A 27965-nucleotide genomic window follows, 5' to 3' on the forward strand; every position below is an offset into this window, starting at 1 on the left:
GTGTGAAACGGACTGGTGTGAGCAGGAGGAGCGTGGCCCGCTCAGGCCTGCTGCTGGTACTGGCAGGCGGGCTGCAGTTTGGTCACCTGACCGATGCCTTTGGTCACGCCCTCTCGGAAGAGCAGCTTGGCTCCCAGCTTCAGATACTCCGGGTGTTTGATGAACCTGAAGCCGACCACAGCCTTCTCTCCGGTGCGCAGCTCGTCCTGAAGCACAGCACAACGTCAGTCTTGCTTTCCCGTTCTCTAGAGATTCATCCTGGACAACTACTGTTGGTTTTATTGTGCTATATAAATAAAAGTTGATTGATTACTTATTGAACCTTTTATTGATCCACAGACGAGTGAGTGATGCGAACAAAACCTTATAATCGAGATACGTCATTCTATTTCACAATAACAATATAGTTACTTTGCCTGGAAATAGGGTTGTTATGAGGGCTGTCAAAATGGCTGAAAAGCTTTCTTAAATATTAGCAAAAGTCGCATTATATTTGAATTCTAAAGGCAAAAAGTGCTGTGTTGTCTCCTGTGTCCACAAGAGGGCGACACAAGCAAATATAAACCACATAAAGCATCGCATCTTTTAGAGAAATTAAACGACATTCACTTTTTAAAGTGCATTAACTTTTGAAACAAGTGTTCTTATACAAAATATAATTTTCTTAATGTGCATGCATCTTTCTGTTTAGCAAGATAGACAATCGGATGATCTCGCTATATAGTTAGATATATACAGAAAGAGACAAAATACACAAACATCTAGTCTGATATAGACAGCCAGACTAACAGATATAGTTAAATCCAGCTTTTAATGTTGTTTATGTGTGTATGTGGTGTTTTTAATACGCTTTAAGACACACCATGTGTAAATTCATAAGTCGACAGCATTGCTGAGTATTTCCTCCTTAAAACTGCAGTGAACCAAAGACAGTCTCAAAAACACGGTTTGAAATCGCTGGTGTTTCTGACGTCACAAACGACCTTGTAACCAATCAGATCAACGTGTGATCGTCAACCAGTGGATCTCTGAGCTGAGTGAGTGAGTGGAGGCGGGGCTCATTTGCATATTCATAAAACCGCGTATACTAAATGAGGCGAGGGTGTCGAGTTACATTCAAGATATTTTAAGGCATGAAGACATTTTTTTCAAATGTAATTTTGGTGATCAAAGATGAGCTTTAAGTTTATCTAACTATCTGTCAGACAGACGGATCAAAACTACTCACCTTTCCTTGCAGAGCCTCAACTGTGGCCGTCTGTCTAACGTTGCCCACATGAACGGTCACCTGGAAGCCCTTGTGGAAAGTTTTGGCATGGAAGAGCAAGACGATCTCTGCCTCAAAGCGCCAGCAGATATCGGGGTTCATCTCGGGACTCACCATCACCAATCCCTGCCAGAGGACAAACAAACACACCAAAACAAATATCAAATATCATCCTATGTTTAAATCTAGATTAAATCAAGGTTTATCAAATAATTCTGTTGCACCAAACTTCAAAATTTGTTTTAATTTCTCTTCTCTGATGATGTGGGCGGGGCAAACTGTCACTCACATGAGATCCTCCAATAGCAAACCACAACCATCCAACCAACTCCCCCACGGATTACGTAATCAGGTCAAGCGTGTTCCGGTTCAGAAATGAAGAGTAGAGCGAAAAACTCCCTCTCATTTTCTCCTCCAACTTCAAAATCGTCCGATATCGTTGTTTTACCTTTAATTTTTTTTTTTTTATGGTAAATGGCGTTTGACTCAGTCTTTGCACGTCCTTTTTGTAAACACTGTGTCTGTTCTTCCTCCTACGTCCCGCTTGACCTTTCAACCTGATCACGTAATGTGTGTCGCATCACAGCTAGAGCAAGACCAGCATTAGTGGTTAAAAGTATATAAATGTTTATTTTGTTATAAATGTCCGCTGGTTTGTCTAGATCAGACTCTTATTCCTCGGCTGGATCGTGTCGAGACTTTGAAGCTGCACTGAAACTCACATCTGGACCTTCGACCCGTTGGACCCCATTGAAGTCACTATATGGAGAAACATCCTGGAATGTTTTCCTCAAAAACCTTCATTTCTGTTCCACTGAAGAAAGAAAGTCATGAACATCTTGGATGACGTGGAGGAGAGTAAATCATCAGGAAATTGTTATTCTGAAGTGAACGACTCCTTTAATGTTACTGGTGCGATCCTCCCCTAGTGTAACAGCTCAGATTCAGTATCTTCTGCATCCACCAATAGAAATGCTCACCTTGCGTAAGAACGAGCGGTCGAAGTCTCCGATTGCCAGAGTAGCGGCCTGTCCCGCTCTGAGGACCCGACAGCCGGAGCGATTCCTCTGGATACTGAGGACCGTCAGCTCCCGAAACTCCCCGTCATCCGTGGGTCCGACCACCAGCTGCTCCCCCTCGCGGCAGATCCCGCTGCACACACACACACACACACACACACACACACACACACACACACACACACACACACACACACACACACACAATCTCATTAGCATTAGCTTCAGCCTGAGGCTAATTATTCCTCTTACAGTGTGAAAGGGTCTTTACATTTGCCCCAAAATATAACCTTTTTGTTATTAAAAAAACAAGCCCAAGTAACGCGAAAAAGTAACGTAATGCATTACTTTTCTAAAAAGGTAACTAAGTAACGCAATTAGTTACTTTTAAAGGGAGTGACACAATATTGTAATGCATTACTTTTCAACATAACTTTCCCCAACACTGGTGATTAGACACGAACGGCGTGTGTTTGGACACCACCGTCAATAGAGGAGAGAAGAGGACGTACCTGTAAAGAGTCCCGCCAACCACTGTCCCCACATCTGGCACGGTATAGATCTCATCAATCTACAGCACACACACACACACATTCATCAAAGAGGTGCACTATCCATCCGTCTGTCTGTCGGGTTAAATATCTCTATATACTCAGAGAATACAATGAAATTTCAGTTTTGGAGGGAAAAAAAGTCATTGACTGAAATAGTGCTCCTCCAATGGCACGTTTCGTGGCACAACATGGACAACCTACAACAGCTGTGTGGACTTTTAATTGATCTTCATCAGTATTTATAGCGCATGCCATCTGATAATAGCTATAAGCTTTGTTACTTTGATATGAAACAAAGTCTGAGCTTTTAAATTCTGTCCATTTTGATAGAACATCTCTTCCTCTTTACTACTAGTTACAGCAGCAAATACACATCAGTGAACATCAGCAGGAGTGTTGAAACATACAGAACAATTTACTGAAATCAATCTCATGTAACCCATCCATCAGTGTTTCAGCCGTCAGTAAAACAGCTGGAGAACAATCCTGTCACATTCACCTCAGAAAAACCATTCAGAGTCCATGAACTCGATATTTAGTTCGAAAAATAACTCTAGAGAGGAGCGTTCAGATTTACTGAATATGGAATATAGTGCATATATTTATTTTACTTAACCTGTTTTTTAATGTGTGACTGAATAAATTAAAATAAACGAATAAATGCCTTGAAAATAAGTTGTTATTATTAGTCACCACTTAAATGTGTATATTTCCAAAAATTGGAGTAGAAACAATTATATAATTCAAAAAGTTGATATAAAATGCTTGTGCGCAATTTACATTTTTTAATTTAACACAAGTTTGTATTTGAGTGTTAAATCATTAAATCTGATTAACTGTTTTTGCCCTTTTTCGGCTAAATAAAAACGTTCATATTGGTTTTTAATGTTTTGGTAATAAAGCTCCGTCTCCAAATCACTAGAAATAAGCATTGTGATGAATATGTCCTTGTGCTCAGCAGAAGTCAGTCAAGCCCCTTTCACACAGAGATTCCGGAAAATACACGGATAAAGTGACCCGGGATTTGACCCGGGTTCGTTTGATTTTGCTTCATTCACACTGCCAGTGGTTTGCCGGAATCAGACAGCGCGTTCACACTAGGGGTGGGAATCACCAGAGGCACCACGATACGATATTATCCCGATACTTAGGTCACGATACGATATAATCCCGATACTTAGGTCACGATACGATATTATCCCGATACTTAGGTCACGATACGATATTATCCCGATACTTAGGTCACGATACGATATTATCCCGATTCTTAGGTCACGATACGATATTATCCCGATACTTAGGTCACGATACGATATTATCCCGATACTTAGGTCACGATACGATATTATCCCGATACTTAGGTCACGATACGATATTATCCCGATACTTAGGTCACGATACGATATTATCCCGATACTTAGGTCACGATACGATATTATCCCGATACTTAGGTCACGATACGATATTATCCCGATACTTAGGTCACGATACGATATTATCCCGATACTTAGGTCACGATACGATATTATCCCGATACTTAGGTCACGATACGATATAATCCCGATACTTAGGTCACGATACAATATTATCCCGATACTTAGGTCACGATACGATATTATCCCGATACTTAGGTCACGATACGATATTATCCCGATACTTAGGTCACGATACGATATTATCCCGATACTTAGGTCACGATACGATATTATCCCGATACTTAGGTCACGATACGATATTATCCCGATACTTAGGTCACGATACGATATTATCCCGATACTTAGGTCACGATACGATATTATCCCGATACTTAGGTCACGATACGATATTATCCCGATACTTAGGTCACGATACGATATTATCCCGATACTTAGGTCACGATACGATATTATCCCGATACTTAGGTCACGATACGATATTATCCCGATACTTAGGTCACGATACGATATTATCCCGATACTTAGGTCACGATACGATATTATCCCGATACTTAGGTCACGATACGATATTATCCCGATACTTAGGTCACGATACGATATTATTGCGATTTTAAACATATTGCGATATTCTGCAATATATTGCAATTTATTACCTTTATTCAACTTCAATTTGTGCATTTTTTCCAAACAAAATTATTACATTTATATCGCCGAAATGTTTGCGCTCATTGCAATTTTTACAATGGGGGTAATATTGTTAAGAATTTACACATCACAAGGAAGCTTGATTTTAAATTGTTTAATTAAATTGAAAAAAGTAGCACAAATAAATACAATAGAATGAAGACAAATAAAGAGAAAAGTTTTTGAATAGGTATAACACTAGTATTCATCATATACAGAAACTGAATAAAGTAATCAAATGGAAAATAACACTGGGTGGTATTTTAGTCCTGAATAAATTAGCCTAAACACATAGGCTATTAATCCTGATTCCTTTAACTTAAAGCTATCTTTTTTTTTTTTTTTTTACAACAAAATTAATGACAGACGCATATGGCTGCCGTCACTTTAAGAGCTAGTGCACGGATCCTGTGTTCATTATACTGGCATGCGTTTTATGCTTAGGCCTATTAAAGACAAAACCGACTATGTTTAGAGTATAGCCTACTCACAAAGACCGAAATTGACAATATATTATTAAAAATAGTTACTGGCCTGCTGTTTTTGAGGCGGATTTTCTATGAATGTGCGCATAGAAAATAATCTCAGAGAGCGCGCGAGCACTGATTAGTTTAAAATCGCTTGAATGTTTAAACTGGTAAGACTTAAAAAGACTTCAGTCACGATGCACTGCTGGCCCGATTGTGCAAGTGAATATTCCGTCATGTCCCGACTCCTAAACGCGAGTGTGTGTTATCGCCGCAGCGCTTGATGCTTGCCTTGCACAACACATTTTGAGAGAAGAGATAGAAGACGCGGCACCGCTGAACACTCACGCAGACACGCACTCTACTACCAAAGTTAAATTCTCATGTGTAGCTAATTTAAATAATAAAAGATCGATACTTGGCGCCCGTGTATCGATACAGTATTGCCACAGAAAATATCGCGATACTATGCTGTATCGATTTTTTCTCCCACCTCTAGTTCACACACAACCCGTGTATGTTCCGGAAAGACGCGTGGCGTTGGATGTGACGGGTCTCTACTTCAGTCCAGTTTGCAGACATTTTTTCGTTCTTTCTTCTATCGATGACGAACACAAACTTTCTTCTAGAGGAACTGAGCCGCACGATAACTACGTCATTGCAAAGGCTCGTGAATCCTCACTACGACACACCCCTTATACGGCATTGGTTCTGGCTTTTGTTCACACAGCGTGCGTTCCGGGTCTGAACACGGCAATGTTACTAGATCCTCAACCCGGCATCGATCCCGGGTCGTGTTTGCGTTCACACAGAAGGCAATTTGCCGGGTTCAAAGCGCTGTGTGAAAGGGGCTTCAGTCTCACAGGTGTGCAGTGATGCCGGTTTCCCGGATAACCCCAGCGTGAGCGAGGACATCGGAGCTGTACCTGGAACTCGGTGAGCTGCTGCATGAGCTCCTCCTGCTCCTTGCTGTTGCTGAGGGGAGGGAGGATATTGAAGAAGACCTTCAGCACATCGAGACTCTCGCCCGACACGCTGGACAGGGTGAAGATGGGGGTGATGCTGGAACACAACAGGCTCTGATCAGGCCGTTTACAGACATCTTCTTCTTTCATCTTTGTGATTGTAAAGCTAGGTTTGTCATTCTCTATAGAGGCTTTCGCTCCGGGGAGTTATGGGTACGAGCCTCCAGGGTGTTTCCCCGAGAACTAATGGATCCCTTAGGAACGTTTTCCTGGTTGCGTTCGCGCCGCGAGGAGTAACTCTGAAGTGACGGGAGACTCGTTTATTGTGACGGCGCTGAGAACAGCAGAGCTCGCATTCTCCGTGTTCATTAGTTTACGATCTGTCTAATACGTTATCAGATAGAACTGTTATACATAAAGTAGACCGTAATGAACAGTTATTAGCGTATGGCGTGTGGTGATGTCCAGTGACGCTGAGCAGAAACACATAATCATGTTTCTCTTGGTCTCCTCAGTTGCGTTGGGTTTTCTCCTCAGCGTAAAGGTTTAGAGCTTCATCTATCACTGTTTTACATGTTCGTAGAGTTAGTTTCTGGAGTAAATATATAGGCTATAATCTGTGTGTTTACACAGCCTTTTCAAAATGGCGGGTGCTGGTGTTTCGGCCAATCAGCGAACACTAACGTCACTGTAGTTCCTATAGTGCCGGTTTAGACCCGACTCTGAAGTATGAGTAAATTAGTTCCTCCGAAAGAGTTCCTAGAACTAAAATCGTTCCTCGTTCCTGCGGTGCGAACACGCCAAAATCCTGGAACTCAAAAGGTTCAATCAATCAACTTTTATTTAAATAGCGCACTAAAAGCAACAGTAGTTGGCCATTGTGCTCTACAACTAAATATCCAAAAAACAAGAAAGACCGCAACACAAATGATTAAGGGAGTTGACATCGAAAACACCAATCAGAAAATGTAAAGGTTCCTCCAGAGCGAAAGCCTCTATAGTCAAGCTGTGCTGTGCTGTTACTGTGGGTTTATATGGACCTCGGGGACTGAGCATTTATTAAAAGGCTGTGTAACACGCATATTATAGCCTATATATTTACTCCAGAAACTAACTCTATGAACATGTAAAACAGTGATAGATGAAGCTCTAAACCTTAACGCTGAGGAGAAAACCCAATGCAACTGAGGAGACCAAGAGAAACATGATTATGTGTTTCTGCTCAGCATCACTGGACATCACCACACTGCATACGCTAATAACTGTTCATTACTGTCTACTTTATGTATAACAGTTCTATCTGATAACGTATTAGACAGATCGTGAACTAATGAACACGGAGAATGTGAGCTCTGTCGTTCTCAGCCCGTCACAATGAAAGTCAAGCGAGTCTCCCGTCACTTCAGAGTTACTCCTCGCGGCGCGAACGCAACCAGGAAAAGTTCCTAAGGGATCCATTAGTTCTCGGGGAAACACCCTGGAGGCTCGTACCCATAACTCCCGGAGCGGAAGCCTCTATAGTCAAGCTTTGCTGTGGTGTAACTGTGTTTATGAGTACCTCGGGGACTGAGCGAACTCCTGCGCGGCAGTGACGGCGTCGTCGGCCGAGGACACTAGCATGGGCACCTTGTTGCAGCCGGGCTGCTTGAGGATCCGCTCCAGCTGCCGGACCGTTCGCTCCACGGTGCCCTTGGCACACAGGTCCACTTTACTCACCACGATGAAGATCGGCACCTTCAGCGCCATGGCCAGACCCAAGTGCTCACGCGTCGTACCCGCTAGGAGAAGAACGAGAGGGAACGCCACACATCAGAGGCGTGGATGACACAAAAGCTTCGGAAAACAAGGAACTTAAAGTGCCCCAGTGGTGAAAATCAAGCTTTTAATGTTGTTTATATGTCGATGTGGTGTTTTTAATATGCTTTAAGGGGTCATCGGATGCCCGTTTTACACAAGTTGGTGTGATTCTTTAGGGTCTTCATGTAAAGTGTGTGATATACTTTGGTTAAAATTCCTCAATGGTTGTGTAAAACAACAGCCTTTCACCTCCTCAAGAACAGCTCTGTCCACAGCGAGCCGTTTCGGTGCATGTCTCTTTAAATGATAATGAGCAACTGATCACCCCATGACATCATATTGCTCAGAAAATCCAAACGCTTGATTATTGAGTGTGTTTCGGCTTTTTGAGGATTAAAAAAAAGGAATGGATTTTTTTCATTGTATGGTGGTTGTGTCCACACACTGCGAAGACACGATGCAAACACCATATAAAAGTGAAAAGTGACCCCTTTGTGTAAGTTCATAAGTCGACAGCATTGCTGAGTATTTCCTCCTTAAAACTGCAGTGAACCAAAGACAGTCTCAAAAACACGGTTTGAAATCACTGGTGTTTCTGACGTCACAAACGACCTTGTAACCAATCAGATCAACGTGTGATCGTCAACCAGTGGATCTCTGAGCTGAGGGAGTGAGTGGAGGCGGGGCTCATTTGCATATTCATAGAACCGCGCATACTAAATGAGGCGAGGGTGTCGAGTTACATTCAAGATATATATTTTTTTTAATTTGTCATTTTGGTGATCAAAGATGAGTTTTAAGGGATACAATTATTGACTACAAGTTTACGTACTTTAAATTCCCTCATTATGCCTTTTCGAGGATTCTCTTTTATGTAGTGTGTGATAAAGCTGTTTGTGAGTATATATTGTGAGTTTTTGTCTCCTAAAAGAAAGAAGTGATTCTGAACTGAAGCGAGTCGTCAGTAATTCAGTCTCACTTCCTGATGAACCTGTGTACGTTTGTGACTAATTTGCATAATGCCAGCCTGTGGTGTTGATTGGCTGATCAGCGTCTCTTAGCTCCGCCCTCAATCACTGTAGTGTATCTGAGACTGGGAGAGTTGGGTTCGTGTCGAGAAGACGCTGTTTTCTCATAAAAACTAAATTGAGCTGAATAATGACACTGTTGTCTTTCTAGAGCTGCTTTACAGCAGAATTTGATGAAGTTTGAGTGATTAATTAATAGTTATTTTCCTTGTTTATTACTGTGAAGCTGCTTTGAAACAATCCGTATAGTGTAAAGCACATAAAGGTGACTTGCCTTGAAAAGATACTCTGTGGCCATTAACTAATTCTCACAAAGCAAGAATCAGCATTAGTTAGTGCAGCAGGAGCAGTGTCTCGTCTGTCAAGTCAGCTTCATGTATACAGCGTGTGTGTGTGTGTGCGTGTGTGTGTGCGTGTGTGTGTGTGTGTGTGTGTGTGTGTGTGTGTGTGTGTGTGCGTGTATGCTTGCAAAAACAGCAGCAACATGTAAACAAACACGGAGGTCAAGGCTGGCGTATATTATGATTCATAAATAGATGTTCCGGAGCGAGACTCAGTTTGACCAGGTCAAGGTTGAAGTGATACCACATCATCATCTTGTGGGAAATACATGGAACATGTATGAAAAATATTATTATTAATATTTTGGTGACTACATTTCAGAGTCCTGTTCAGCATGAGCTATGCACTTATTATAGTAATGACAATAACTGGGTAATAACCCTGAATCTACCCGTCCCTTATATTACTCACTACTTTGAGAAAGTGCACAACACATATTAGAAAATAAAATGCAACTTAATATTTTAAAATCGGTCACTAGTTTATCACCTTTTTTTCAAATGCATTTACAGGTGAAACTCGAAAAATTTGTTTCAATAGTAGTGCAGTAATTCAACTTAAAAGGTGAAACTAATATATTATATAGACTCATTACATGCAAAGTGAGATATTTCAAGCCTTTATTTGTTGTAATTGTGATGATTATGGTTTACAGATATGAAAACCTTTTCACAATATTCTAATTTTGAATTTGGGATTTTCATAAGCTGTAAACCATAATCATCACAATTATAACAAATAAAGGCTTGAAATATCTCACTTTGCATGTAACGAGTCTATATAATATATTAGTTTCACCTTTTAAGTTGAATTACTGAACTTTTGCACGATATTCAAATTTTTCGAGTTTCACCTGTACATGTAATCATATTTCATGCAGCCAATAATCCCAGCTATACACTAAAGTGTAATTAAACACTTGTATATTTGAGATAGTAGCTTCATTGAAAAAGATTAGATCTATAAATAACGGTGAAGTGTGCAATTCTGAGCAGAATCTCAATATGTTTGATTGAGAATGACATTATCGGCTCAACCAATGGTGTAAGTTTGGGGCGGGACTCTTGGTTTTCCAAAATACTAAGTAAAGGTCCCTGCACACTCGCACGTTAAAAAATAAACACGACCTCAATCACGTTTACACACTGCCTCCGAAACTTTCGTCCGTCATTAAAAAAAATCGTATCGGGTTACATTTTCTGCGTTTTGACAACTCAGAGCCACCGTACAAGCGAACACCAGATCCAGAACTGTTCAGGATCAATTGGTTCGTGGAAATGACTGGTCTTGTTTTTATAATGTGACTCCAGTATCGCTGGCAGAGCATCAAACTGAGCCGAAGCTGAAGTAAACTTTGCATCTCTCGGGAGAATCCCGCAGCGAACTCTCCTTCCTCTCTACGCAATCAGGATCTGATGGACCCAATATTTCCTCTTTCTTTTCCTCTTTATAAGAAGAGAGAGGGCGACAACATCATCCTCACTTGCCATTTTGTATTGATGTGCGAATTCTTCCGCAACGGATTAACTAACACGCATCGGACTCAGTGTGCGAGGACCTTGCGTGTTTATCTTTGCTCTACTGTTGGATGGTTCAGGCCAATGCAACACTCATCAGAATGTGACCCAGGGTGTGTGTGTGTGTGTGTGTGTGTGTGTGTGTGTGTGTGTGTGTGTGTGTGTGTGTGTGTGTGTGTGTGTGTGTGTGTGTGTGTGTGTGTGTGTGTGTGTGTGTGTGTGTGTGTGTGTGTGTGATCAGCGTTCACAGGTCATCTGGAAGGCGTTAGTTGAGCATCACTTGTTTTGACAAGCTCACATCAGCTGATTCACACACACACAAGAGCATGAAGATATGCAGTGCAGGTCACGTCCAACACACACACACACACACACACACACACACAGACAGAGACACACACACACACACACACACAGAGACACACACACACAGAGACACACACAGAGACACACACACACGCACACACACACACACACACACACACACACACACACACACACACACACACACACACACACACACACACACACACACACACACACACACACACACAGACACAGACACAGACACAGACAGAGACACAGACAGACACACACACACACACACACACACACACACACACACACACAGACAGACACACACACACACACAAGAGCATGAAGATATACAGTGCAGGTCACGTCCAGCTGTCTCACACACACACACACAGACACACACACACACAGACAGACACACACACACACACACACACACACACACACACACACACACACACACACACACACAGATCTGTCCAAAGTTCACCCGTCATCTGAGGTTAATGATTGGAGGACTGGCCGAGTCTTGAGTGTGTTTGCATGGATCTGCTTATGGGAGAGTCCGACTCTGGAGTCTCTGAGACACCGCACACCCGTTCATAACTCCAGCGCTGGTGTCGAGTTCTCCTCGCAAGACTGGCATGACCCACTCGCACTAACCTCCTGTAGACACCGCACAAATTTGCATGAAATTTGCACAATATCACTCTTAAAAACTACATGGGACCGCTTAGCATATGGAAAATGCTCCATGATGTGACACAAACACAGCCAATCGGAGCATGTTTGGGTTTCGGGCCGATGTGATTTCAGTGTGAATGGATCAACACTGCAGAAATAGAAACCAAGCGGTGGGCAAACCGGGAACGGGACACAGATTCTGTTCTCCATCGTTAGAGTCAGAACATGATGTTGCTGTAAACTATATGTTGTTTCCCTGACTTTAACACTCATATCTGAGATTATTCATCTTCAAAGGTTTGATTTCTGTGCTCTAGCATTGCCAAAGTAACCCATGTCCATTTTCAAACCTTTTTCTTGAACATCTGCCCTTGTTTACCAAATATACCTCACGCCATTGGTTGAGCCAATGTTGTCCAAACGCTCAAACGACGCAATATTCGGATAACACTACAAAGCCTTCACTCTTTTCAAACGCATACTTCAATAAAACCTGGCTGCATATACAGTAGAAAAGGCTGTTGTCTTCCCTTTTGCCAAATAGACAGGAAAACTTCAACACCCATAATGCACTGGGCATGTTGGCGTCCAAGGCCACTCCCACCAGTCTGCTATATTGACTATATTTAAATTTAGTTATATTTGACTATATGTATTCTTGCTTTAGTAGGAAATACTTCTTAGCAAACTTTTCGTCACAATAGTGTTGACTGGTATTGTTCCCGGGTGCGAGAATTCAAGGAGTAAATGTTTAACGTGAGTGAGTTACTATGTTGAAGGCAGCGGTTTAAGGCTGCAAAGAATCGCGGATACAGTGAGAAAGCCACGACGGACAATCTGAGAATCCTCCGTGTGTGTAGTCAACATCTCAAACTGGATGATCACAAACCATAGACTGTATAAAACAATGGGTGTAGTGTGTGTGACGTCACCCGTAGTGTTTCCGAAGAGCCTTTTTGAAGCCCAAAGTGGGCGGAGCCGGTCGTCGCCATCTTGGAGGCCGAAAATGTGCAGCGAGGCGGATTAGCTGAGGTGACGTGACGCTAACACACAGCAGACAAACGGCTAGCAGTGACATCAGCGGTAATCCACCTGTCACTCAAGTGGCCACGCCCTTAATTATGCAGAACTTTAAGGCTTAATATAATTTAAACGGATGAGTTATTAAAAAAAATGCACCCCCTCACAGTCGTCATGAAGGGCAAAATAAGCAATATAGACCAAAAGCACTTTTTGCTCCAGGCTGTAAACGTGTGTTTTTCTGCTGTAAAGTTGGGCATTTTAACATGCGTGTCTATGGGATTGACTCTGTTCTGCAGCCGGCCTCTAGTGGCCAGTGGAGGAACTGCAGTTTAAGTCACTTCCGTGTTGATTCACGAGAGAGACCGGAAGGTTGCCGCTTGTCATGAACACAGTGTTTTAGGCCAAACGAAGGGGAAAAACTGAAAGAAACTGCCGTTCCTTCAGTTCCAGCCGAAGCAAAACGCCGTCACGTAAGAAAGCTGTTTCCTTAGCGTTTCATTTTTACCATAATGCTGTATAAATAGTAGACAGTACGATACGATTCTCAGTGATAAACCTACCTTTACAATAACGGCTTGGTTGATAACCCTCTGCCGAAGACTTTTCCTGACAAATAAACCTGAATTTATCGGCCCAGTTAATGACTAAACATTGTTCATTTGCAGTGATGGGAATAACACTGTTACTAACGGCATTACTTTTTCCAGTAACGAGTAATCTAATTGATGACTCTTCTCATCTTAATAACGCCGTTACCGTTACTGCCAAAAAATGCGGCGCGTTACTATAACTGATGAAGCTGTTTTATTTTTCATCAGACCAACTAGATCTCTGAGCGAGAGGCAAATACTTTTTTTACTGTTCTTCCTTGGTTAGTGGGCAGAGCACGAGACAAGCGCATAAATGCTGACGATTGGCTGAGGTGGAGTAAAATGTCATTGTAAGCCAATCAGAGGTAGAGTTGGGCGGGTGTTCGAAAGCACGCATAGTAGTGATGGGCGTTCGGCTCTTTTGACTCAGCTCACTGAAAAGAGCCGGCTCTTTTGGCTCACAAACGGCTCTTTAAATGACTTTAACTATGATATTTAAATTTTTATTACATAATTATTTAATTTCTATAGGCTAAATTTGTAAAAATAGAGTCGGCTCTTCAGATATGCGAGCCAGCTCCCGACGTTCACCTAAAAGAGCCGGCTCATTCGCGAACGAGTCGACCCATCATCGCGAACGGCTAACGCTCATGAACTGCGAACGACCCATCATAACACATAGTCGGACAGGGTAGAGGTGGGCTCACATTTGAGCATTTAAAATTTAATTTTACTTGAAAGTAACGCATTAGTTACTTTCTTAAGTAACTAGTTACTTTTAAAATTTGTAACTGAGTAACTAATTTAGTTACTTTTTGGAAGAAGTAACTAGTAACTGTAACTAATTACTTTTTAAAAGTAATTTGCCCAACACTGTTCATTTGCATATACTAACTGACTGACATTGTAATACAAAGCAGGTTAAAAATCTTTAAGTTGGAGTCGACCGATATATCAGCAGTAATTTGCAATTTTTTAATTATCGGCAGGTACGAATGTAGATACGGTGGCTTGAACAAAATCTCACAGGAACCTTGATTTTTTGTGAACCCAACTTGGTTAGAGATATATCTCAGATTTGATTTTATTTGTATGGGGGTTTATAGGGGGTGAGAGTGAAATGACACTGTGTCCTGCAGTCACAGACAGACTGACGCGTCTCAGGTTTCTCTATCCCTTTAACTCAAGCCCCCTTCGGTCCTGGCCCAGAGGTATTCTGGGGTGTGGAGGACAGAAGGAATGGGGGCGACACTTAAGACTGCATGACATAAGATCATATGCCGCCATTATTGAGTATCCAGGAGAACAGCTGATTTAAGAATGACGTGTCCAAACATCACAAGGTTTATTTGTGTCACTTGCCCTGCGTGATTTGACATTTATCAGGGCCGGCACTAATCTAAGATAAAGCAAACGGCAGGCCAATATTGCATAAGCCGTTACGCAACCCCAAACGCGCGTGAGAGCTTACCGATGCCCGTGTTGGCACTGACGACGAGCATGGCGAAGTCTGGACAGTAGCTGGTTAAGCCGAAGATCGTGGTCTTCAGGTATTTGTGGTGGCCGGCCAGATCTATGAAGGTGATCATTTTTGAGGCGCTCTCACAAATCTCCTCTGCCGTGCGGGACTCGCTGTAGTTCACCACCTAGATCAAACACACCAGAGGACAGCATGCTTTTATTTTTTGCCCTTTATTTAACCAGATGAATAATCTGGGATTAAAATCTCTTTACAGAAGTGGCCTGGCCAAGATGAGACGCACAACATTATCAAAAAAGAAAGAAAGAATTCACCATAACATTAGTACATAGTAACTCGCATCATGTAAAGATGCGAGTTTTTGCCAGCAGCCATATCACCCTGTAGCCCAAGACTGGTTGCCCACTAAAGCTAAGCAGGTCTGAGCCTGGTTAGTACCTGGATGGGAGACCTTCTGAGAAAACCAGGTTGCTGCTGGAAGAGGTGTTAGTGAGGCCAGCAGGGGGTGCTCACCCTGTGGTCTGTGTGGGTCCTAACGCCCCAGTATGGTAATGGGGACACTATACTGTCAAAGAGCACTGTCCTTCGGATGAGACGTTAAACCGAGGTCCTGACTCTCTGTGGTCACAAAAAATCCCAGGATGTCTTTCGAAAGAGTAGGGGTGTAACCCCGGCATCCTGGCCAAATTTGCCCAGTGGCCTCTGTCCATCATGGCCTCCTAATCATCCCCATATATATATATACACTGATTGGCTTCATCACTCTGTCTCCTCTCCACCAGTAAGCTGGTGTGTGGTGGGCGTTCTGGCGCAATATGGCTGCCGTCGCATCATCCAGGTGGATGCTGCACATTGGTGGTGGTTGAGGGGATTCCCCCTTCTATGTGAAGTGCTTTGAGTGTCCAGAAAAGCGCTATATAAATGTGATGAATTATTATTATTAAAGCCCTGTCATCATTTACTCAGCCTCATGTTCAGGGTTTGAGACTCACACCCGATAACTGCGGGTAACGATCAGCTGGCGGGAAACGCTGTCAAATCACACGTTACTTATTATGTTTACTCACTTTGCCGGGGAAGTTCGAGTAAGACAAATCTGCACAGGTTTAGCACAAACACTGAGTCCTCATGATGTATTAAATACAGCGTACTGCACAGATCTGCTCATATCTGGCTTACTTGAACACACACACGTCACTACACAACTAATAACGGCTCGCTTGTTCATTTGCGTTGAAGCAATAGCGAAGATTAAAGAGCATTTGGTGAACAGAAAAGACTTTATTTTCCAACATCCTACATTTTTTGATGTTCTTTTTACTGAATTGATAAACACATTTGTGGTGATGAGGATGAAAGAGGAAGAGAGGAGATGCTGGATGACAGGATTTTGTTTGAATAAGAAATTAATGTATGAAATCCAAATTGTATTATATATATATATACCGGTATATATATATATAAACTGTGACATAGTTAATCTGATTCTTTTCTTCTTCTTCTTCTTCTTTTTTGGCTAGAAGAAGTTCTGAATGGCCGGTAACTTAAAAATTTAGTAGCCAAATTGGCCGGTGAGTGAAAAGCATAATTTCAAACCCTGATCATGTCGTTCCAAACACATACGACTTTGGTTAATCTTCAAAAGACAAATTAGGATATTTATAAATAACCTTGAGAGGTTTCTGTCCCTCCATTGAAAGTCCTTAAAACTTAAAATACCCCAATTATGCTATTAAGGTTAAGGTTTATAATGTTAATGTTTATAATGACGGTTCCTAATGTTGTTTCAGAGTCTCCTACAACAGGTTTAAACGCATCTAAGGTCAAAAACACTTTATTTAACTCATAATCTCCACTGCAGCGTCAGCTCTTTCTCTCAGTGTCTGAAACGCTCCGATAAAGATTCAGTCTCTCTAAGCCCCGCCTCTCTGAGAGCTGCTCTGCTGTGATTGGTCAGAAAACAAACGCTCATTATCATATGTGAATCTCAGCTCTTGATCACAGTGATACGAACAGTAACGATGGCGAGGGTTTCACCGTATCAATCTCATCAAAGTGGATTTGCTTTGTGAGCAGAAAACAGCGTCTTCTCGACACGAACAACACGAACCCAACTCTCCCAGTCTCAGATACACTACAGTGATTGAGGGCGGGGCTAAGAGACGCTGATCAGCCAATCAACACCACAGGCTGGCATTATGCTAATTAGTTACAAACCTACACAGGTTCATCAGGAAGTGAGACTGAATTACTGACGACTCGCTTCACTTCAGAATCACTTCTTTCTTTTGGGAGACAAAAACTACATTTATCTGCACTTTTCAGACCTTTTATACTCACAAGCTGCTTTATCACACACTACGTGGAAGGTATTATCCGAAAAGGCATAATAGGGGCACTTTATAAGGTCTAAAAAGGTTCTAAAGGCATCATAAAATTAATCCATATAAATCGAGCAGTTTAAAGAGCACAATTGCTTTATATGATGAACAGATTTAATTTCGACAGCCCACTTTAGATATTCTACTAACTATGAGCCAGCTAACTCTCATTAGAGTATTAGTAGACTGTAGTAGACTGTAAGGTAGTGTACTAATACTCTAAAGACTGCTATGTAGTTGCAAAGTTACTTCTAGTTAGTAGAATGTCTAAAGTGGACTCAGATAAAGGCTTTTATTCACATATAGAGAGCGCATCACGTGTGGAAAACAAGGAAGCTTGAGCATGCAAAACTAATGACATATGTTCCAACACGGGACACTTCAGTGTTTACCATGTGTTTTGGTTACCTGGACATTCAATGGAGGGACAAGGTTTCATTAAAAATATCTTGATTTGTCTTATGGGTTTGGAACGACATGAGCATGAGAAACGGAGAGAGAGTCTTCATCTTTGGGTGAACTTGTGACACATGGGTTACCCTGCGTAATATATTATAACAGTTAACGTTTACTGGAGTTTTATGTTGTCTTAGCCTTTTTATTTCCTCTTATCTGTTTTAATGTGTTCATGTCTTTAAATGATACTGGGTCTGCCTGTCATGTGACTGATCACATGACAGGAAACAGGAAGTAGACCAGCATAGAGGAGGCATCATGGCAGTCAAAGGAGGGTCACACACTTGATCACACACTTGGACTTTCCTCTCCAGAAAGCCACACTTCATTGGACTATCTGTGGATTGTATATACACCGCTGGACACTTTCATATTGGGACTGACAAGACAACACTTCAGGAGTGTTTATTATGGTATGACGAAAGTGTTATTGTGTTGTTTTAAGTTTCATGTGAATAGTATAAACACACTTTATTACTGTTGTTCATCTCATCTTTTTAACCCCACATGATATTTTTGACTCATGCAACCCAATGATATGCTGATTGTTACAAACTAATCTTTTAAGGTCATGTTATGTGCTGATGATAATCCATAACTGCAGAAGTGTGTAGCGTGGCGGTATAAATGTGTAAAACATGTATAAAAGAGGCAAGAACTACAGCTAAAATACAAATCTACGCCCAGGCATGAAAGACCTTGTCAGTAAGCAGTTGAGTTGTTTACAATAGCCAAGCAACATCACAACTTGACATACTAACACAGATGTGAATTGATTTGTGTGTGGTCACAGTGTCAATCAAGCTGACCATTTTTCCAAAGCCGTTTTGACTTAAAATGGCTTTAAAGGGTTAGTTCACCCAAAAATGAAAATGATGTCATTAATGACTCTCCCTCATGTCATGTCAACCACGAACGACGTGCTAAGTGAGCTGAACTGTATGAAGTTCAGTGAACTTCTGAACTGTATGAATGGCGTTCGTGGTTTGACTAGTCGAGACTGTTTTCCAAAGATGGCTCCTGTCTGTATACACGAAGTGGACTGTCTTCGTAAAATATCTTCTTATTAAACGGTCTGTACACTTACAAAGTTCTCAATGCTTGGTTTTGCATGTAGGGACCCTCATTATGTTACTGTGTTAGTGCGGCGGCACTGAACGCGGATCCACAACAGAACCAGAATACACACACACACACACACACACACCAGACTAGAGTTGGGGTACTCGAACTCAGACTCGAGTCCAATTTTGAATGAACTCGGACTTGTCACGCACTTGGATGAATTTGTACTCGGACTTGACACGGACTCGGACATTTTAGACTCGGAAAAATGTCCGAGTCCGGGCACTGGAGGACACAATATTATTCAAAAACGAAACGAAACTACTTGTGTTGTTTCCGCGTTGAGCATTGTAGCCAATCACAGACATGTATATTAAGCGCATGAACACAGTGGCAAATCAGAGGCGTTTTAGTCAACATGCGGAGAATTCGCTCTTAATGTATGTTCAGAATCAGCACGAGCTTCATCCCTTCGCAAATCCCCTCATAATCAACAAAGTCTAGACGCGATATAAATAAGAGATTCACTGTGCAGTGCGGACAACTGCAGTGTTTATGAGGAGAGTTTCAGTGAGAGTGCAGAACGCGGCTTAAAGGGAGCGCTATTGACAATCTAAATAATAGTTTTGTTTTTCGTGCTTCTAGAGGACCAGTGGTTACGTTCACACAGTAAATTATAAAGAGTGATAAATGCATTTAAATGTGGGAGTGAATCCGCAAAATTTTAGTCATGTGAGTCATGAAATTGCGATGATTGACATAGTAACCATAGCAACATTTTGGCGTCTAATAGTTTTATGATTTTTGTTACATTTACACTTTTGTTTACATACACCTTTCAGAATCTCCAAAATGTAATTTTTATTTATTTATAAGGATCATAAAAACATTGTTTCTATTTAGAACTGAGGCCTACACATTAAAGCACCACAAAACAGTATTTATTGTTTGAATTTCATACTTATTATTTAAAAAAAAAATTATTAAAATAATTTAACTTTTATTTCATACCAAGAGTAGGCTGCTCTGTCTTGTATGTTGGCGCATTGTCAGTGTCCTCTTTGCTCCGCAATATATTTTTCACTGTGTGAGAACATGTGAAATGAGAGCGGATTGGCTTATCGGACGTAGCAACAGTAACTAAGGGGGGCGGGTCTTTGTGAAAGGTCAATTTCAAATCGTTTAAATCTTTGTGGACTCGGCCGGACTCGACTCGGACTCGGATGTTAAGGACTCGGACTCAAGTCCGACTCGGCCCTCTTTGGACTCGGACTCGATTGTTAAGGACTTGGACTTGGACTTGACTCGGACTCGACAAAGGTGGACTCGGACCCAACTCTACACCAGACACACGTCAGCAGCGGCACTGAACGCGGATCCACAACAGAACCGGAACACAATACAATGCTGAATAAAGGCCTAGTTTTTGTTATTTTTGGACCAAAATGTATTTTCGATGCTTCAACACACTCTAACTAACCCACTGATGTCACATGAACTACTTTGATGATGTCTTTATTTCCTTTCTGGACAAGGACAGTATACCGGACATACATGTTCAATGGAGGGACAGAAAGCTCTAGGACTAAATCTAAAATATCTTAAACTGTGTTCTGAAGATGAACGGAGGTCTGACGGGCTTGGAGCGACACGAGGGAGAGTCATTAATGACATCATTTTCATTTTTGGGTGAACTAACCCTTTAAGGTTGTTAAACTCACCACTCCTTTGCTGTCGAAGCCCAAGATCTCGATGCTGATGCTGGAGGTTCGGCCGGTCTGGATCTCATGAAGGTGTCTGAAGAGGTTTAGTCTCGCTCGGCCTCTCCCGTTGTCCAGCTCTCCCTGTGTGAGGACACCCAGCAGAGTGGACTTTCCCGAGTCCACGTTTCCCAGCACAGCCACTCGCAGGTCCAGGAACTGGAGACCATTACAGGAGTAGGTCACCTCAGAATTAACATTTACTGATAATTATGTCTGTCTTTCTTCAGTCGAAAAGAAATAAAGGTGTTTGAGGAACACACTCCAGGGTTTCTCCATATAGTGTCTTCAATGGGGTCCAACGGGTCGAAGGTCCAGATGTGAGTTTCAGTGCAGCTTCAAAGTCTCGACACGATCCAGCCGAGGAATAAGAGTCTTATTGTGCCGATGTTCATTAGTTGGAGGCAAAACACAGAGAAAACTGGAGGTGGCCAATACAAACCAGAACCGATTCCGATACGATAAGGAGCTTAAATGTCATTAGTTGTGTTGTTGGGTGCAATAATCGAGGGAGTACAGGCTCCAATGTGAAGTTTTATCACAAGGTTTTCTAAGCTATTTTGATTGTTAATCATGTGATTGTATACATTGTTGTGATTGATTGTGACTAGACTGGTAAGAAAGAATAATCAAATACATAGTTAAATTAATTTGCTGTGTCTGGCATTTTTATTTCTAGAAAATATTCACATCATTAAAATTGCACTGTAATGTCACTCTTTACACGGTCGCCTTCTGGCCTTGGCTCTGACTAGGCAGAACTTCGGGTCGTACCACACAAGTCGTGTACGTGACCATTCATCACAGTTATAGGCATCTAAAGATGTACTCTCGCTCGGGTTCTCCATCAGGTGTAGGAGTCAGGCCACTCGACCGAGGTAATCCTGTCAGATCGTCATCATTGAGGGAGCGTGTACGGGTCCGCCCATCCGGTTCCGTCCGTTAAAATTAACTTTTGAGAATAACAATCGCGGTCCTGGACAGTGAGTGACCTTACACTTTAAGATCTTCTCCAGCCAACTAGCGTAAGTGAAGCAGCCTGGGGAATCGCTCCGCCCACAACAAAAACATCACAGCTTACTAACTGAAAAGGGGTCTATAAGAGTCTTATTTAGCCAAACCATCAGTCATTTTCTGAAAAAAATTACATTTATATACTTCTTAACCAGCTGTGATGCGTCACACATTACGTGATCACGTTGAAAGGTCAAGCGGGACGTAGGAGGCAGAACCGATCTAGTGTTTACAAAGCCAACGTGCAAAGACCAAGTCAAACGCCATTTACCAAAAAGAAATAAAAGGTAAAACAACGATGTTGGATGAGAGAAAATTAGATGTTTTCGCCCTACTCTACATTTCTGCACCGGAACACGCTTGACCTTTCACCCTGATCACGTAATGTGTGACGCATCACAGCTAGAGCAAGACCAGCATTAGTGGTTAAAAAGTATATAAATGTGTATTTTGTTATAAATGTCGGCTGGTTTGTCTAGATCAGACTCTTATTCCTCGGCTGGATCGTGTCGAGACTTTGAAGCTGCACTGAAACTCACATCTGGACCTTCGACCCGTTGGACCCCATTGAAGACACTATATGGAGAAACCCTGGAGTGTGTTCCTCAAAAACCTTCATTTCTTTTCCAATGAAGAAAGAAAGACTTGAATATCTTGGATGACGTGGAGGAGAGTAAATCATCAGGACATTTTAATTCTGAAGTGAACTCCTCCTTTTACACACACTTTAGACAATCAAACCCAGATAAACACACACCTGCTGATCATCGGGCACTTTCCTGACCAGGACCTCGGCTATTCTGTGCGTCTCGTCAGAGTCGTAATCGACCTCCCTCTCTCTGAGAACTGTGATGTCTGCACCCACCCTGAACAGACCACAACACACAACACACAACATTACACTCGTCTGGATCCTCACAAACACAACACACAACATTACACTCGTCTGGATCCTCACAAACACACAACACACAACATTACACTCGTCTGGATCCTCACAAACACAAACACACAACATTACACTCGTCTGGATCCTCACAAACACAAACACACAACATTACACTCGTCTGGATCCTCACAGAACATGCCAAGAACACTTCAGCGAGAGGTACACTATCATACTTTTAAAAAGATCGCTCATTACAGTAATATTACACTTAAGTGCCGACTGAATGTAATGTTTTCAGACTCTTAATTGCATGTCAAGTGCAATTAAATGAAAATGCATTATAATTTAAATTTATATCAAATGCAATAACCCACTTAAGCACATTAATTTGTCATTTCATACTTCTATTGTTAATAATATACTTTAATGGCATGTCTAATGAAGCTTGTTTTCCATGTACTTTGTAATTACACGTGTAATGATGAAGTTGTAATTTTAGACATTTAAAATATTTCAACTTTAAATGTAATATTGAATAACAGCTAGTTAAAATTATAATCAAGTAGTTTACATGTGCTTTCGCATGTTTGTCAACACTACAGCTGCAGGGTTCTGGATAAATTGAGAAGCACAATTTTTTTTTTTTTTTTTGTCGTTTCAAATCGAGATCCTGATTCTGAACAGACAACTAAACAAAATAACATGTAATTTATTAGAGATTCTGACAAAATGGTAATTGCTCCAGTCTGTTTAACTCATTTGAATGAATTATTTTGAACAAAATTTGGTTTGGGTGAATGATTCAATGACTCACTCATAAAGACTCGTTTCATTACTGAATGAATCAGTGTTTTTGAACGAATCTCTTGAATGAATGATTCAGTGACAGATAGATTTTTAACAGTCACCCGTCGCCACCTACTGGTGTAACGATGTAACTGATACAATCTTTATTTCAAGCGTCAAGTTACCTTCAAAAGGTGATTCGCTTTATTTTGCTTTATCAGTTTTAATATTGAAACAAACTTTTATCCCGGTACTTCTGTGATAATATGAATTATTGTAAGTCAGAAATGATGATACTGTGTGAAGCTGTTGCATATCTATGCATGAATGTTCACTGTGATTGTACTCGTCAAAGGTTTAATAGACATAGATCTGAATCGCTGTCATTTAAACATAAGATTGTGTGGGAACAAGTACATTTAAAAGGACAGTTCACCCTAAAATTAAAATTGAGTCATTATTTACTCACCCTGGTGTTGTCGCCCTTCTTTCTTTTATTGACCACAAAAGGAGAATTTAAAAATCATATCCCGCCTATATATATATATCGTCCATATAATGGCAGTGAACAGCGACCAGAATCAAGCTTTTTTCAAAAAGATGCAAAAGTATCGCAGAATGATGCCATGTGACGCGTGTCGTATATCCCAAGTGTTCTGGGGGTTTATGAAATTTAATGTATTTAATAAAAATAAAAGCGGAATCTGAAATACAACGCCTAGAAATCCCCAAAAAGTATTCAAGTATGTGGATTGTATTTCATGTTGAGTTTTTCTTAGTCTTGATGTCTCACATATTTAGAATTTTTGTCAAATAAAACATTAAATTAAATTAAATTTTTTTAAACAAATTCTATCGTAAACCTCCAGAACGCGTGGGAATTACGACACGTGTAACATCACATCATTCTGTCATATTTTCAAGACTTTGTAAAGCTTCTGGTCGCTATTCTCTGCCATTATATGGACGAGCGCAAGCGGGAAATGTAAAAACTCTCTTTTTTTGTGTCCATAAAAGAACGAAGGGCGACAACACCAGGGTGAGTAAATGACCATTTTCATTTTAGGGTGAACTGTCCCTTTAAAATGCCTTTTATTTCCTTATGTTATCATACAGGTGAAACTCGCAAAATTAGAATATCGTGCAAAAGTTCAGTAATTCAACTTAAAAGGAGAAACTAATATATTATATAGACTCATTACATGCAAAGTGAGATATTTCAAGCCTTTATTAGTTTATTTGTTATAATTTTGATGATTATGGCTTACAGATATGAAAACCTTTTCACAATATTATAATTTAGAATTTGGGGTTTTCATAAACTGTAATCCATAATCATCAAAATTATAACAAATAAAGGCTTGAAATATCTCACTTTGCATGTAATGAGTCTATATAATATATTAGTTTCACCTTTTAAGTTGATTTACTGAACTTTTGCACGATATTCTAATTTTGCGAGTTTCACCTGTAGATGGTGCAGACAGAAAAAAACCCTGACTGAGATTCACTCAAATACAGAGCTAGCATTTGATATATTCATAAGACAAAATCACTTTTATTATGATGCAGTGTGTGTGTGTACGCTCGCACTTCTCAGCCATCCTGCGGAGTGTTTTGAGCGAGGCGTTCATGTCTTCCTCCGACAGGCCCACCAGCAGACCGTTGTCCTCCACGCCGATCTGATACACGGCCTCGCCGCGGCCCTCCTGGAGCCTCCACTTCATCTGTGTGGCCAAGTGCTCGAAGCGGTACTGAGTCGGGTTCACCAGCTTCAGCTGATCACACACACACACACACAAGTTAGCACTACGGTACGAGAGGCTAGATTAGCTTTGACTTATTCACGATACAGCACTAGCCTAGAGTACCTAATTGCTTTTATAAAACTGTTACCACACAATACGAATATTAAAGCCAAAAATAGTGCTGGGCGGTATACCGGTTCATACCGAATACCGGTTTTTATTTGTGTTATGATATGAATACGCGGTGTATGACGCTTTAACAAGGTTGGGAACGCGTCGTAACACTGTGTGAGTGGGTCTTCCACTGTTTCACTGGTGACGCTCAGATGTGTGTGTTACGGTGAAGATGGAGAGGTTAAGCTATAACTGATAACTGTCAAATTATATTGCAGTGTTTCCCATACATTGGTGCACAATATCATCAACAATGCCCGCCGCAAACAGATATTTTCCAAAAGGCTTTGACATCGTTGAATAAACATGAGAACTGCACGTTTCAAAGTTATTGTTATTGCCGGAGCTCGTGTAAAGACCCCGCCCTCTTCTGAACGGGGGCGGAGCTGCAGCTCATTTGCATTTAAAGGGACACACACAAAAACAGCACGTTGTACAAGCTGTAATAAATGATCTGGAGGGAATTTTGAGCTGAAATTTCACAGACACATTCTGGGGACGCCATAGATTTATATTACATCTTGTGAAAAGGGGCGTAATATGTCAGCTTTAAACGAACAACAGCTGTAGTTTATAAAAAGCACTGCTAATCGACTGCCGCCCGCTTACGTGTACAGAAGCGACTCTGAGCGTTTACACCTGCTAGACACTGACTGTGCATGAAATACATAACATTATTAAACAAATATTCTGAACAGCACTGTGATGTACAATACAGAGATGTTGGCTTGAAGAGACTTTACCTTGTACTCAATGTTTCCCTCTTCAACCTGAAACAAAAGGCAGGACAGAGGTGATGCTAAATGCTGCTCAAAGGTCACAGTTCAGTTTTCAAAAGCACAAAGACTCAGAAGAGAAAAGAGCCGCGAACAAGCTCAACGGCTCATTCAGAATAGGCTCTTCCTATTCACGTCTTGCTGCTTTTATGCCGTGTAATGAATCTAAAATTGTCAAAAACAAACAAAAAATTCTTATTACATTTTCATGGCACGTCAGATACGATAAAAGTGAGCTTTGTCATTGCAAACAAAAGTCATAATAGACTAAAGTGCAGTGAGTGCACATCACAAACTCCTTTCACCAGTCCTGTTCAACAAGTCCAGCTAATGACTACATTAATCACCTGAATGACGACTTCTAGTGTGACAGAAACACTGAATCATATTTTCCCGCCTTTATTTCTCATATTTACAAACACAGCGTCATCATAACAACAGCGTCATCATATCAACAGCGTCATCATAACAACAGCCCGACGCGACGCCGTCGTCTTTAATGATAGTTGTTTATTTCTTTCTACAGAAACTCGCCTTCATTGCCAGACAAACAATCAAAGTGAAAATGAAATGTTAATTCACTTTTATGAGCTGACAAACTAAAATAAATGTACTTTAAAAATTAATTTGTTACAACACAGGGCTATTTAGAAAATAATGTAAAAATGCTGCTCCTTTTGTTTAAATTATAGTATATTTTAAGTCACATGGGATTTTACTGTAAATAATAGTTTTTTTAAGTTTTAGTTTATAGTTTATAAGTAAATAATATTTAGGGGGAAAGCACACCATGATTATATTTCTTTATATTTTACTTAAAATGCTCGTTTATTTACGCTATAGGATTGTTGTATTTTGCATTTCATATGATTCAGTTTAGTGTTTATAGGGTAAAAACAGACTAATTTTATCAAGTGGCTTTCTGCTGTACACCTGTGTTATTATTACACTTTACAGTAATAACCCTAATAACAGTGATATAACCTCGAATAGGTTGGTATTGACATGATATAATGTAATATTATACTTTAGTGCTATCTACGTTACTGTGTGTATGTCATCAACTTTTCATGACGCAACGCTTGCAACAGTCACTGTATTTTTGTATAGTATTTATAACAAAATAATAAACAAACAAAGAAATAACCATGACCAGTCCCAAAAAACTTATATACAAACAATATAAAACCGTGTTTGGAGGAACTACTTAACGTTACTGCGAGTAATGAAAGTGTAATAAACGCAGAAGTAGATCCGCTGTTTGCTTTAAACAGACAGATGTTATAGAGTGAGTTGGCTCACCTCTGGAGGAAGATAAGGAGGATTATTGCTGGGTTTCTGATACCGGGCTGAGCGGTTTTTGCACTTTTTGCTGCCATTCTTCGCGGTTTTTCTGCTGAGAGCCGCAGTACTCGCCGCGGACCCGAACAGCTCCGACACCCGCGAGTCCATTCCTGTTCAAACCCCGAGATAAAGTGATGCACTCCCGGCTCTGTCCTACGCCATCCGCCGGTTCAGGTTCAGGTTCAGGTTCAGAGAGGTAGAAACACAAGAGAGCGAGTGAAACATGATCGTATATAAACTCGAGCCGGTAGGGCTCAACCCCCCAACACTCGCAACAATAACAACTCAACTTCCGGTTTAAGTTTGCGGAAGCGCGTCATGCGCAGAAGAGGGGAATATACTTTCTTATTCGCTTCTGTACTGAATAAAGTTAGAGTTATCTGAAACTCTCACATAGAGTATAT

The 27965-nt window shown here is 41.0% G+C and overlaps 1 protein-coding gene across 1 annotated transcript; it reads right to left on the minus strand.

The window, feature by feature from the left end:
• On the minus strand, nucleotides 1-27861 carry gtpbp2a (GTP binding protein 2a). Its single transcript, XM_056270169.1, has 12 exons — nucleotides 27520-27861; nucleotides 26185-26211; nucleotides 25113-25297; nucleotides 22602-22710; nucleotides 20792-20989; nucleotides 15160-15334; nucleotides 7951-8170; nucleotides 6354-6489; nucleotides 2799-2857; nucleotides 2248-2419; nucleotides 1229-1393; nucleotides 1-206 (listed from the first exon to the last, which is right to left on the minus strand). The coding sequence occupies exons 1-12, from the start codon at nucleotides 27667-27669 to the stop codon at nucleotides 42-44; spliced, it is 1761 nt and encodes a 586-aa protein (XP_056126144.1). The 5' UTR covers nucleotides 27670-27861; the 3' UTR covers nucleotides 1-41.
• Nucleotides 27862-27965: the final 104 nt, after the last annotated feature.

The sequence above is a fragment of the Rhinichthys klamathensis genome, unplaced genomic scaffold, assembly GCF_029890125.1.
Source record: "Rhinichthys klamathensis goyatoka isolate OS25496 unplaced genomic scaffold, OSU_Roscu_1.1 h1tg000298l_1, whole genome shotgun sequence".
NCBI lineage: Eukaryota > Metazoa > Chordata > Actinopteri > Cypriniformes > Leuciscidae > Rhinichthys > Rhinichthys klamathensis.